The sequence below is a fragment of the Phymastichus coffea genome, unplaced genomic scaffold (genome assembly GCF_024137745.1).
Source record: "Phymastichus coffea isolate CEN01 unplaced genomic scaffold, Cenicafe_Pcof_1.1 PCOF00028, whole genome shotgun sequence".
Lineage (NCBI taxonomy): Eukaryota > Metazoa > Arthropoda > Insecta > Hymenoptera > Eulophidae > Phymastichus > Phymastichus coffea.
Window position 1 is genome coordinate 1,043,095 of NW_026706839.1, and position 13,471 is coordinate 1,056,565.

At 45.0% G+C, this 13,471-nt stretch overlaps 2 protein-coding genes across 4 annotated transcripts; one reads left to right on the forward strand and one right to left on the reverse strand.

Moving 5' to 3' along the window:
* Nucleotides 1-10,089: 10,089 nt before the first annotated feature.
* On the forward strand, nt 10,090-12,394 carry LOC131662733 (2-oxo-4-hydroxy-4-carboxy-5-ureidoimidazoline decarboxylase-like). 2 transcript variants are annotated; one of them, XM_058932600.1, is made up of 4 exons: nt 10,090-10,753; nt 10,994-11,195; nt 11,841-11,994; nt 12,068-12,394. In XM_058932600.1, the coding sequence occupies exons 2-4, from the start codon at nt 11,003-11,005 to the stop codon at nt 12,246-12,248; spliced, it is 528 nt and encodes a 175-aa protein (XP_058788583.1). In that variant the 5' UTR covers nt 10,090-10,753; nt 10,994-11,002; the 3' UTR covers nt 12,249-12,394. The 2 variants fall into 2 exon arrangements, with proteins under 2 accessions (XP_058788583.1, XP_058788584.1); XM_058932601.1 differs by lacking the exon at nt 10,090-10,753 and having other exon boundaries at nt 10,761-11,195.
* Nucleotides 12,029-13,392, reverse strand: LOC131662734 (proteasome maturation protein). Of its 2 annotated transcripts, XM_058932604.1 has the most exons (6): nt 13,273-13,392; nt 12,945-13,042; nt 12,815-12,875; nt 12,546-12,721; nt 12,378-12,466; nt 12,029-12,152 (listed from the first exon to the last, which is right to left on the reverse strand). In XM_058932604.1, exons 1-5 carry the CDS (start codon nt 13,273-13,275, stop codon nt 12,379-12,381), a joined length of 426 nt encoding a protein of 141 aa, XP_058788587.1. In that variant the 5' UTR covers nt 13,276-13,392; the 3' UTR covers nt 12,029-12,152; nt 12,378. The 2 variants fall into 2 exon arrangements, with proteins under 2 accessions (XP_058788587.1, XP_058788585.1); XM_058932602.1 differs by lacking the exon at nt 12,029-12,152 and having other exon boundaries at nt 12,249-12,466.
* Between the last annotated feature and the right edge of the window lie 79 nt (nt 13,393-13,471).

The window sequence follows — 13,471 nt, forward strand, 5'->3', positions numbered from 1 at the left end:
GAGATTCGAATAGAGGAATGCCGACGAGCCGTAGGAATTTGGCCGCGAGCATATTAACCGTTTTCATCGGGCGACCAAGCAGCGAAAACGCAGACAAGAGCTCGTCGGGCTCGCGGCGGCAGTGGCCGAGCGTGCCGCAGGACCGAAACGTGGCGCGACTGGCGCCGTCGGAGGCGAGGCGACGAGATCGGGAGTGAAGGAAGGCCCGCGAGGAGGCCCGAGTCTCGTGGCGCGCGCGCTTATCTCGCGCGCGCTCGGCTCGAGGCTTCGCCGGAGATTCGCGTTGATTTTGACATTTCTCCGCGCTCTCGGGCTGGTTTTTATCATCATTCCAACAAATCCGCGCAGCGATGGAATATTCCTCGTCGGCGCGTCGCGGAAAGCTTTCTGGTTCGGGTTCGACGACAGAGCCACGAGCCACGAGCCACGAGCCACGAGCCACGAGCCACGAGTCCGTTAATTAACTCGGCGCGGATCGAGTGCTCTCGTCACGTATAATATAAACGCGCGCACGGGGGAGTGAGAAGGAGAGGAGCGAAGACGAAAGGGGGCAGAGAAAATTGCACGCCCGGGACTCGTTGCCACCCCATTACACGGCGCGCGCGCGCACTTCCATTTCGTCGACTCGCCCCCGGCTCGCCGCTTTTTCTCTCTTAAATAGACATCCCGGCAAGTGCAGAGCTTTGGATATATCTCCAGGGCTGCATATCATACGTCTGTCCGCGTCCCGCGAGGTGCCATTCGTCAGCCGGCTCGTTGCTCGCGCCCGTTGCTCGCCTTTTTCCATCTTTTGCCCCGGACGGATTTAGTTTCGCGTCCCGATGATATTGGCCCTCGACGTTATCTGTTCCTTCGGACTACAATCGGTCTTCACTGTACTGTCAATTTCAACGCCAGCGAATGATTTATCAACGATCTTTGCTAAAAGCTCGCTTGACAGAACACGTGCTGACGGCAATTTACAGCATATTGTCTGCAATGTTGGCTCGAAAACGTTTTATAGCATATAATATAAAATCGGTTTGCGCGTATATTTAAGCTTATGCGCGGTTATCTCGCGGAATTTCGATTCACACCAAACATTGTCCACCGCAGCGTTGCTCGACGAAAGGTCAGGGACTCGCCGTGGAAATTTTGCGAACGCCGCGAAAAGCGAGACTCCGTAAAGCTCGCGAAAACTCGGCTGCCGTTTGGAAACGCGGGCCTGACTTTTGCGCGTTCCGCGGCAACGTAGCAGTTCGGTCCGCCGTGGCGACGCCTCGGGAGACGACGCCGCCGACAGTTCACAGCGAACGGGATGCGGAGAACTATGGGAAAAGCTGACCAAGCGACAGGCCGAACGGCGAGCAAGCGTGACGAGAGGCGGCGAGCAGAAGCAGAAGCAGCCAGCACTCCAAGCGAAAGTCCACGACAAAGGAGCAATTATTCGGCGACTACGCGGCGAGTTTGCGCCCGCAGCGCGGCAATAAAGCCATCTCTTTCGCGCGGGCAGCGACGGGCGCGTGCAAAAGTCGGCTGCGCCTCGACGGACCGGCGTTTGACTTTCAAATGACTCGTCGCTGTTGGTCAAACAATTGGCTTCGCGCAGCTGGAAACTCCGCGCGAGGCTGTGGGGGCCTGCTCGCGGGCGCGCTTTGCTCCTCGCAGCGGGATCCGCGCGACGCCGCCGTCGCCCACGAGTCGCCCGACGGATCGAGACCTTACGTCGGGGCCCCCGCGTCTTCTGACTCCCGAAAACATGTCCGCAAAATGTCAAGACAGTCCTCCAAGATAAATGTCCTCATCATCAGCCCACACTGTTTGCTCTTTTTTTCCTTTTTTTTTTCTTGCTGAGTAAGGACGTCTCCGAGTGACGTCTGCAGTGGATCCACGCGTATACCTCGAGCGCTACTGCTTCGCTCGTCAGCCACAGTAGGCAGCTTTCATTTTTCAACATCGCCAACATTCGGTATATTCGAACCGGTATTCACGTTATTTTCACAGCACTTTACTCCAAAATAATTCAGCCGCATGTTATATTGCTCCAACTGAGATCTCAGCTTCTTCTCACAGATTATTTGGATGTACGGTGCCAAATTACTGCTAAACTATACATTTTTTTCTAAATTTAAACTAGTCGTTGTGTGTCGCGATAACGGTCGTATTTTATAAACACTTTTATTACAGATAAACCAAAATTAGCTTCCACGTGATATCTTAGAAGTAGATTTTTGAATAAATCATTGTTACTCTATACGAAAAAATACTTTTAACTCTCTTTTTTATCGCAGATTTTATAGCACTTCCCATAACATAAACATAGCTTTTAAAATCCGGTTTTTCATTTGATATCTAAACATTTAGTTCGTCATAGATGTTTAATTTTCATCAAACACTGCTAACCGTTTGAGTAAAATATCTAAAAAATATTCACTTGGTAATCGAGAGGAAAATGAAGCATTAGTGAAATTACAATTAAAAGAATGTATTTGACTTTTTCCTATTTCAATCTAGTAATGACCTAAAGGTTTAGAGACCATTATCAGTCAGACATCTCGCACGCGAATCTGCTCGAAACAGTCTATCTTGATTAAAAATATGACCGTGAATCATTCAAAAGGTCTTACCGCGTTTTATGTTTTCAGAATCTCTTCAAAATATTAAAAGATTTCGAAAAGCACCAACTCGCGTCGCTTGTCATTAAACCAAAAATACTTTTCTTCAAAATCTTGGAATATTATTTATTATATTCAAATGTTACGCTCTTTCTCGCACAGAATATCCAACATACAGGCAAATCCACGGAATCTTCGTGAACAATTTAAATTCCAACCAAGTTATTTTATTAATTTTTATTACTTCCTAATTCATAGAAATTATTTCGATCATCGTATTATAAAAAGCATATTAATTAGACAAAGACATGGGATCCTTTCATCTTGATGTATTTGGAATTAGCTTCATTTCATAATACTTTAAATTAAAAAATCTCAATGAAGATTAGCCTAAAATGATTTCGTTTGTACCGTTTTATCAATATTGAAGCTAATTGCCTCTGGAAATTCTTCTAAAAGTTAGAAATAATCGTGTTGTAGACTGTATGATTCGACGTTACAAAATTTATAAAACTGCAAACTAATGTTGATCTCGAGTACTTCAAGATTAAATAAGATTCAGACTGACATCTTTATTACAAGAATATAATCGATAAAGAAAACTTCGTTATTCCCGTGTTTTATTCTCCTTTTCATAATTTTGGAATATCATTATCTTTAACATGAAAACAGTTGCAGAGAAACAGTGATTAAACTAGCTCTGTACGAGCTGCGTGGAAACGTCTCATAAAAATAATATCATTAACTGTACGGTTATAATCGATTTTATTATTGTATATTTTTTTGGTATAATATAGTCACAAACAAATTAGATCTTCGGAAACTTAACATATCATACTTGAAACTATCTTCGTGAAGTTGATTCTTAAAAATTACAGAGCATTGCCATGTATAGTTAATTTTCTTTTTGTTATTATGCAATTAACAATATTTGAGCGCGGAATCGGGGATAAGTTTACCAAAAAGATACGAGCGTTGATATTTAATGCTTAAAAATTATGCTCATACTGAGTGTTCTTTACGTAAGCAAAGCTGCAGACAATTACAGTACAGCTATTTTTTTTATTTTTTGGTCATATAAAGTGTAGTATGTAGTAGTATATAATTTTACAAGCATATTAGTAACTACTAATATGTAATTTAGTAATATATAAATACATAAAGTATATAATTAAAATATAGCTTGAGTATTTTTAAATTAGAAATTATTCGCATCCCAATTTCGTTCGGGAATCATGGTGAATCTCGTCAAAAGTTTCATTAATAGCATAAAAGCTTTGAAAGTCTCGAAAACGCGCGAAAATGCGTCAAGCGAGACAGTTTCGTCATTTGATAATTCTCAAAATAGACGAGAAAATCCGAAGGCCGCGAGTAAAGAAAATGTTGCGTGAAAGAGGCTTCATCGCCTCTCGCGCAAATAGCCAATAAATAATTCATCCGATTAAATTTCAAGTGAATTAAATAATATTTCATCCGATTAAATTTCAAAGGGAAATCGCGTGCTACATGCGAGGTACCGCTTACGTTCACCGACCGATCAAGTCTCGTGACGCTTGCGCTTGCGAGCTTGCGCGCTCATCGATGCCTCGCGCGGTTAGAAAAGAAAAAAAGCAGGACAATAACGACGGATAAAACAATAAATAAAGAAGAGCGAGCTGGTGCGAGATCTCGCGCGAACGGAGCAAAGAGCCGCGCGTAGGCGAGCGAGACAAATAGCGAGCGCGCTAGAAATCGAGGGGAAACTCTGCCCTCGGCGTTGCGCGTCGGCAGCCATTACGGGAGAAACTCTTTCTCATGCGCGCGCCAGTTACAAAAGAAAAGAAAAAAAAAAGGCGCGCAGGCTGCTCTCGCACCACCACCACCGCCGCCGCGGAGAGCTAAAGAAAACGAAGAGCATCACGAAATTGTAATACGTATTCGGAACGAGCGGACTTTATACAGAGGGAGAGAGAGAGAGAGAGAGAAGCCCGCTGCAGCCGTATAACCATAAAATGCAGATAATGGCCGATGTTCCGAGGAGGGAATAGGAAACTCCGCGAGCGCGTCCTTGTTTTTTTCTCTTTCTCTCTCTCTCTCTCTCCTCTTGCTGGCTGGCATCGCGCTCGCGACGGGGGGGAGGGGAATAAAGGCCGCCAAGGCTGGGACTTAATGCGAGTGAGCCGCGCCAGGCCGCAGTCAGCGAATGGGAAAGCATCCGCGGGCTTTTCTCGGGGCGAGCAGCCATCGTGTTGCACAGCGGCGCTGCACAAGAGTCTCTCTCTCTCTCTCTCTCTCTCTCTCTCTCTCTCTCTCTCTCTCTCTCTCTCTCTCATTCTTTCTCCTCGATCTCGTCGCGCTGGGAGGGAGAACGGCTGCCGTGCGACCGCGAGAGCTCCGTCGGCCGACGCGCGCATTCTTACCCAAATGATGCCCAGTCGAGACTACACGTAAGCTCTATCGGCGCCGAGGCAGCCGCGACTCGCACCGAGCAAAGATAGCCATCGCCGCAGGCGCTCGCCTCCTTGCCTTTATCCGACCTCTTGTTTCTTCATCGCGGAGCGAGCGTCTCGTCGCGCGGCGAGACTCGCTCGCGAACGATAGCGTTGCGCGCTTGCTCCGAGCGATAACGATTTTCGAGATCAGACGATCGCTGGTTTCTCCGTCTTTTGTTTGTTCTTTTTCTCTCTCTCTCTTTCCATTTCTATAGTGCCGTTGCGACGGCACTACTTTGAAGCTTCCTTAACATTGTAAGCTCGATTAACAACAAAAAAGGAAAAAGATAATGCTTTACGACTGCGCTCTTGCAATATGTTAAATGGATTTCTCTCTCTCTCTCTCGTGCGCGCGCGGCCTAATGTGTTTCCTGCCCGCACGAAAGATCCTATCGTCCCAAATATTTGAGCAATTAGATGTTTGCCCCGTTCGTTAATGTGTGTTTGCGAGAGAATATTATACCTGCCCGCGCGCGTGCGCACCGTCTATCGCTTGGCGAGCGAACTCGGAAAGCGGAGGTCCATTTACTCCGTTCGCACCACAATTAGCCTAATTTTTCTTTTTCCTTTCACAAAAAAATCTTAATCTTGGTCGTTGAAAACGTTGCACTTTCTCGTAAAATAAAAAAAACAGATTTAAGAACACCAAACGAAAGACACAGAAGTATACTTACCGCTGAGTAATACGGTGGTTTGCCGTGCGAAGCCACGACAAAAAAGTAGAAGGAAATTTGTTTTATAAAATCATGTGCTCGAGAACAGTGCTACGAATGGAAAGTTAACAACTGCCGTTGCGGTCGTCGCTTTTTTTTCCCAAATCAGATTTGTAAGAAGGAGAGAAAAAAAGTAATTTTGAAGTTTGCTAGCCGACGGATGGTCGCGCTTCCCCCTCGAGAATAGCGAGCCACGAGAAAACTCGAACTTGCTCTTATGGCGCGAGGATTTAGTACGAGAAAAATAAAGCGAGCGGAGGAAAGTTTTTAACGCTGTCTTCTTCCCAGCTTTCGCGGTCGTCCGGATTACTTGGCTCGTTGTTCTCCGAGCCAAGGCGACACCGAGAGATCGCCCTCCACGGAGGCTGACGTGGTCGCGCGATGGCGATAGGATTGCAGCGGGAGGGCAGCGCATCGCGACGCCAATCGCGTCGGCGTGGCGCGCAATTAGTCGCGCGGGCGCCGATGGATATCGCGCACAGGGCGGCTGCGTGTATAAGAGCCACACGCGCAACGAGTCCCTGGAGTGCCGTCGGCTTTAACTGTTCGCAGATCGACGCGCCCTCGACGCATCCACCGCCGAGCATTCGTCTTCGCGCGATCGAAGCAAAAGTCCCCGCTCCCCTCCGCCCCGCGCGAGCGCGCGTATATACGCGGCATCGACGGCCATTCGTCATCCGCAATTCACAGTGATTGCCGTCAATTGACGCCCGTTTAGTCTGCGCTGCCCGACCGACGCGTTGCACCCGCAGCATTCGCGTTCGATTACCGAGACGCAATCGCTGCCTCGCGCCTGGACGCGTCGCCGCGTTGTCCCGGATAACTTTTATGTTGGTGCACCCGCTCGTTTTCGTAAATAATTTGCGAGGCACGCGTCCGCTACCGAGTTAGTCGGGTAAATAGGAGGCTCTTATACACTCGAAAATATGTAACACCTTCGGGAAAAGAGAAAACGCGTAAAAACCCTTTTACCTCCGGCAGCCGTGGTCTTTTACTTCTCTCTTAATACGATTTAACATGTTTCCAGCACGGACATAAGGAATTTCACAAAAGGTTAGACGAGGAATTCCCGAAGCAGCGCAAGGCTCAAGATGGTAGCGATCCTCCTGTTGGTTTTTCTTTTCTGTTTTGTCGGCATACGAGAGGAGCGAGCAAAGTGACTGACGCGCTCGTGTGTACCCCCATCGACCACGCAAAAGTTTCGGAAGGGAAGGTGAGCCGAAAAAAAAAGAAAATAAATAAAATCCGAAGCACGCGCTATGCACACGGACGTGTTTTCTGACTCATCGGGGACAGGTGAGTGCGCGCTCGTTTTTTTCCGACCTCGTGTCGTTTATGCGCAAATTAGGAAATGGACGACGACGACGACGACGACGACGCGCGCGCGCACCTGGCGAGTTTCACGGGCGCTCGCCGCTTATCGCGTGCGTTGGCGTCGAATCTCGGCAAAGCGAATAGCTTAATCGGGACTGCCACGGGGATCGTAAATCACGAGGGAAGCTGGAGGATCGTCGTGGAAAGCGTGATCCTAATATTGAGCTCTGCGCTCTTGCGACTGAGAAGAGCGAGCGGCATTAACGACGTACAATACAGGCTAATCCGGTCTTAACCCTTTCTCGTTTCGGCGTTCAATCGGATTTTCCCGGCGTCGGCTCAGAGAGAGCGTACGTACCAGGCGTGCTCGTGGCCCGCGTTATCGTTAGCCCCATTCTTCGTCGTATCGCGTTGTGGCGACTAACCCGTGAAACTCGGAAAATCGCACGTCGCATCGTGGCAAAGGTCGCGGGACGCTCACGGGAGTGCTCGAGAGCTTCGTCGCGTCGAGTCCAGCTAATGAAATTAAACGCTCGCATTTAGACCGCATTTGAGCGGAGTTTCGGCTCTTGGCGAGGAGCACAAAGTCGCGCGTATGTGGTCTGCTCGACTCCCCGAAAAAAGTCCAAATAGAATACTTTTATAGCGGGGTGGGCAATAAAATAAGCTCCGATCGCCCCGACTAATCTCTGCAGCACAATAAAGAAAAGGAAAAAAAGAGAGAGAGAAGCGACTCCTCTTCTTTTTATGCTCGCAGCGTCTTGCCCGAGGGCGCGTCGGACGGGCTGGCTTCCTTTTCGGTCCATCTGCAGAGCCGAAGGAACAAAAGGGGACCCCCGTACGAATGGCCGGTCTATATGTGCAAACACGCCGGCCGCGACGTGACCAATCGGTTTCCGTCGCCTCTTCGAATCGAACTCGAGCTCCGCGGTGAAAATATTTCCCAAATATTTTCAATATGGTTCCCGACGATTTTTTTCTTCTCCGGACAGTGGAAGCAAAAGCCACGCGCAAGAGCGAGCACATTATAGATATCCTCGCTCGCGGCGTAGAATGATTTTCGTCTTGCGCGCCCGTGAAGCCTCGCAATTAAAAAGCCATATTATGTTTCCGAGAGAATGCTAAAAAAAAAAAACTTACGTGCCCGACAGGCGCGAGGCATGGGAACGCTCGAAGTCACGCATAAACGTACGGATTCGAAAAAAAAAAAAAAAAAAAAAACGCGAATGTGGCACACAGTGTGTCCAGGTTATTACCGCAATACGTCAAAACTGTTCGACGCGGCAGAGACGCGTTCGACGAGCGGAAGGTTTCTGCGAAAACAGAGATATCATTTCGCGCGAAGCACACCGGCGCTAATAAAAGCCGATCTCCGGGCGTAAAAGTTGACGAGCTTCTATATATCCAGATGCGTGTAGGATCGCGCGAGCATGCGCGCAATTCGACGACGCGGCCGAGGGCCGGGGGACAGGAGCATCAAATGCGCGCTCGCTTAATTTATGCCACCTGAGCGTTTTACGCGGCGAAGACGAACGGCCGCGGCGCGCTTTATTTGCTTTTAATGCCACTTAAGCGAGAAGGAATATCCTCCGATGTTTATTGTGCAACTCTTGGAGGCGCGCTTTTGTCGTAATAAAAAAAAAGAAAAAGAAAGCAAAGAAGAAGCGAGAGACGCGGCGGCGCTGTCGAGCGGCCGCAACCGCCTTTACAAGTTCGACCGTTGGCTGGCTTAATTGTTTAGAGATTGTTGATCTGTCGCGAGAGCGGCGCGGCCAGCGAGAACAACTCCAAGATTTAATTGAGCCGTGTCGCGCGCTATAAAACCAGACGCTTCGTTCCCATAAAATCGCGTCAAGCAGATTGTAAACTAATAGCAATTGTGTTGTGCGTTATTGTTATGGCGCATTGTAAAATAATAATGGTGGCGCGCCTAACAGCTCGCGACTATTGACTGCCGCTTTATAATGTGCTTTCGCGGCGGCTATATTAAAATATCGGCTTCCGTTTGGCGCCTCGCGGTGCACGAGCGCCGTCGCGGAAATCGCGAGCGAGCGATATGGTCGGCGCGCGTCGTCGATCCCGTGAACTTGACGAGATAATTTGGAAGGCGCGCGCGCTCTCTTTCTCTCTCTCTCTCTCTCTTCGAAAGCTGTAAAATCAAAGATCAGATAGCGATCGCCGGCGAGCGCGTTTTCCCCTTTTTCCCTTCACCAGATTCGTTCTTGAAACGCCGCGCCTGTTATGCGCGTCTACCTGTTCGCCGGCGCGATTGTTTCTCTCGAAAAAGAGATGAAGGAAACGACTTCTTCAAGGCGACCTTGTCGAGCGGCCTTCTTCTTTTATATTTTTTTTAAGACTTCGTTTTATGCTTTGACCCTTCCGTCGCTTGTGTGAGCTATAAACTGGAACATTGTATAGATTTTGACGATTTCTGCTTTTCGGGAACAAGTTCTTTAATAGTTCCGGTTGTCATGACGGTCAGTTAAACGCATTGTTCTCAACTTTTTCCAATGATAGTTTTATTTAACGAGGAGCAAAATAGCGATATCAATGCAAATTATATAAGCTCAGAGCGTGAGAAATGTTTGCTGGCTCCATCTTGCGATGCACTAGAACAACTTTACGATCGCCTAAGGTAATCGAATCGATCGATATAATCGATCGTATAAAGGCAATTAAAATATCATCTAATATGGATGCTCAGCGCGAACTGCATTTTTGGAGGTGATTCCAGTATGAATTTTGAAAAAAAGAATAAATCATCGGTAAGGTAGGTGCCATCCATGTTTTGGTAATTTTGAAGAAAGCCGTGGAACTCGTGCTCATTTAATTATAGCTTGCTTGCGAAAAATTTTCACGCCTCGTCGGAAGCAAAATGTATTCGAAAGTCAGCGAGTGCCGCCAAATTTTCTCTAGCCACATACATTTAAATATATATGCACGCTCGAAATTACGTGATCAAGCACGCGTTTCGGCTTCAGTGCGCAACGACTTTGTCACGTGGACGGCAGTGAAACGAAGCGTTGACGCGGTAACTCCAACATCATCGGGACACGTCAATCAAGTCAAGTAGTTGTTCGGCACGGGATCTCGAATCGTATCCGCGATGTGACATAAAAAAACAGTTTTTTCGCATAAACAGCTTTATCGTATATTTTATCGAGCGATAACGATCAGTCGAATCTCAGCGTCGGCGCTAATCGCGTCGATTTACCTGCCCGTGAAATAAGTAAAACAAACACGGGAGAACCACGCCATGGAGTCGGCCTCGCGTCCACTTGGCGGGCAAATCGGCCAGAAAAGGCGCGCGCGTACAGTCGACATGTATAGTCAACGGGAACATAACAACGCGGTTAGTCTGGTAGCTTAATCGAGCGAGCGAGAGAAAGAGAGAGAGGGGGAGGGGAGCGAAAAATAAGTCGGTTGATAAGAGCGCGCGGCGATCGTGCGCGTGCAGTTGCGAAGAAAGAAACAGATAAAATAAAAAAAAAAGAAAAGAGGGAAGGAAAGTTCATGCCCCGCTCTCAACCAGAGCCACATCCGTAAATAAATTGTCAACGACGCGCGAGCGCACCGAAGAGCTTCTAATACTGCGGCATGTTTGCTCTGCGATAAACCCTTTTCTCGGCTGCTATCTCACTGGAGCGACGTGTATTTGCGCGTGAGTATCGCCTTTGAATCTCATTTCAAACGCTTTGTCGGCGGCTTCTTTGATCCCTCGAGAACAATTTATATTTTGCGGCTCGATTGAATGCGTGTTATCGAGCGGTGGTGAGGATTTCGCGAGTTGGAGGCAAATCGATCGCGCGCATTCGTTTTTGTTATTTGCACCGTTTGTCGCGACGTTAATCATGGGAATCGACGCGTTTCCAATTCATTCAATGTACCGTCGCGTCGACAGTGCTGAGCGATGACGTCCAAAGGTATTTTGAGCATCAGCGAAGTGAATGCGCTGCCCGAGGAAAATTTTGAATGGCTATTTGGAAATGTCATCGAGCATTGTCCCGAAGCAGCCGCGGCTGTTGCCGCTAAACGGCCTTTTTCCTCGTCCGAGGATCTCAAGAAAGCGTTTGAGAATTATTTGGAAAAATTGGATACTTCTGGTATGTTTTTGTAAAAAAATCATTTAGAATTGTAACATTATCAAAAATTTGGCAAGTGCTTTAATTCATGTAATAATATCGTTTTTTAACGGATTGCTAACTGGCGGTAATTGACGTTGGAGTCTAAAGAAAATTTATAAATTTGTTTATTAACGTCATTCGTTTAATCTCTGGACAAATAAAAATCATTATTAACTGTACTACTTTCATGAACACTATTTATTTGGTATTAAAAAGTTGGTTATAGTGCATTTAAAAATCATTCAAGTATTTGCCGATATGGAAAAAAATTTTAATTCATACATACATAATACTCTAGTGTGACATTTTTTGAGTAAAATTTATAGCTACCTTGGTAAAAAGTTGAAATAAATCCAATGATATATTTTGTTATCTCATCATTGAATAAACTATCCGAGAATCTTACGACGTCATAAAAACGCTGAAGAGAAAATAAAATAAACCCTTATGCATATGTATGTCACATCCAATGTCAATGCAATACAAAATTTGCCAAATGCGCCATAAAGGGATCATCCGAAAAATATTGAAATTTACATCATGACTTCGGCGACCGGCCTTCTTTGACAAGCGAACGCGGGATAGTTTGATTGTATAATTATTAGGCTTTTTTTTATTTTACAGACAAGGAAATGGTTTTACAAAAGCATCCAGATTTAGCGGGTAAATTAGCCGACGAAGGAAAACTCACTATAGAGTCTCAAAATGAACAGAAACTTGCAGGACTTGATGGTATGACAAAAGATGAAGCGCAAAGTTTGACTAACAATAATTATTTGTGGGTTGAGAATAATAATTGTCTTTAATCAGTGAATCTCAAACAGTTTTTAAATGATCTTTTTCAATTCTAGATACAAAGAAAAGTTTAGGTTTCCATTTGTCATTTGTGCAAGAGAAAATAAAGTTCACAGCATATTACAGGGACTCGAAATCCGACTGAAAAATAATAGAGAAACTGAATTGAAAACTGGAATCAACGAAGTGAAAAAAATATGCAGAATAAGGATTGATGACCTTGTTTGGCATGACTAGTACTAATTGAGGAATTATATCGAGTATTGTTCATTGTAAATTTTATACATAAGAGGTTTATTAAAAGATTTTATAAATAAAGAACAAATTTAAGTAATTCCTTAGATAATTAGCAGACCAGAGACCAACCTTACAGAATGCCTAAACTTTTTTCAACGACAGCATGGGGTTGTCCCATTTGTTCCCTGAATTCAGCTGTGTTTAATATATCTTCAAAACTGTAAATAAAGATTTATATGAGTATTGAAGTTTTATAGCAGCATAGTTGAACAAAATGACCACAAAATTCTTGTTTACCAAATGTCCTCATCACGTCCAAGTATGACATCCCTCATGAGGTTTGATGATGGCAAGAAAGGCAGTCTCCCAATTCTTTCTGCTGATTTAATTTCCATAGCAAGGCGCATTGGTGCATGCAGCCCTTGAGTATTGCGCAACATGATCATGTTCATACGGTCTTTATTTTTTTGGTACTGCAATGCCAGAAGTTGTTTTGATTTATAATTAAAAATATAATTACTGAAATATTAATTTTCTACAGCTATTTGAAATAAATATTAACTTACATTGAGCTCTGATGATTCAAGTTGATGAGAAAAACCAAGTCGTTTTCTAGCAGCACCCAATCTAAAAAATTAAAAAAACGATAAAAATATATATTTGAATACATGTATAAAATATATTTTTAATAATTACCCAGCAACCATAGGACTTTCTATTCCATAAGTAGTACTAGCTGCGTTTGAATCATTGAAATCCTTTGGTGTTGTTTTCAAAGCATTGAATCCAAAACTCTAAAAAATAATGAAATTTAGTTAATCATTAATTTATTGAAAACTGCGAGTAATGAAACTGTTAAACTACGAATAACGGTTAATATCTGTTGAATAGATAATGTTCATTTCGAATAAATGATTGTTTGACATAACCTAACAAAACAGTTTTTAGTTATAACTTGATTAAAATTGAATTTAAAGATATTTGATACTTATCGAAATCAATTAAAAATAACACATAAACTTACCATTTTCGTACGATGCCTAATAAATTTAAAAACAGTTCAATAAATTGTTTAGTCACCGATTGACACTCTCAGATACAAGCGGGCTCCAAATAACAGTGTGCATATACAAGCGAGTCATCATCACAGTCTGCCTTACCCACAACAGCTAACAGGCAAGCGGGAAATTGAAAATCGTAACCACCAAGTGGCCTCCAATTAG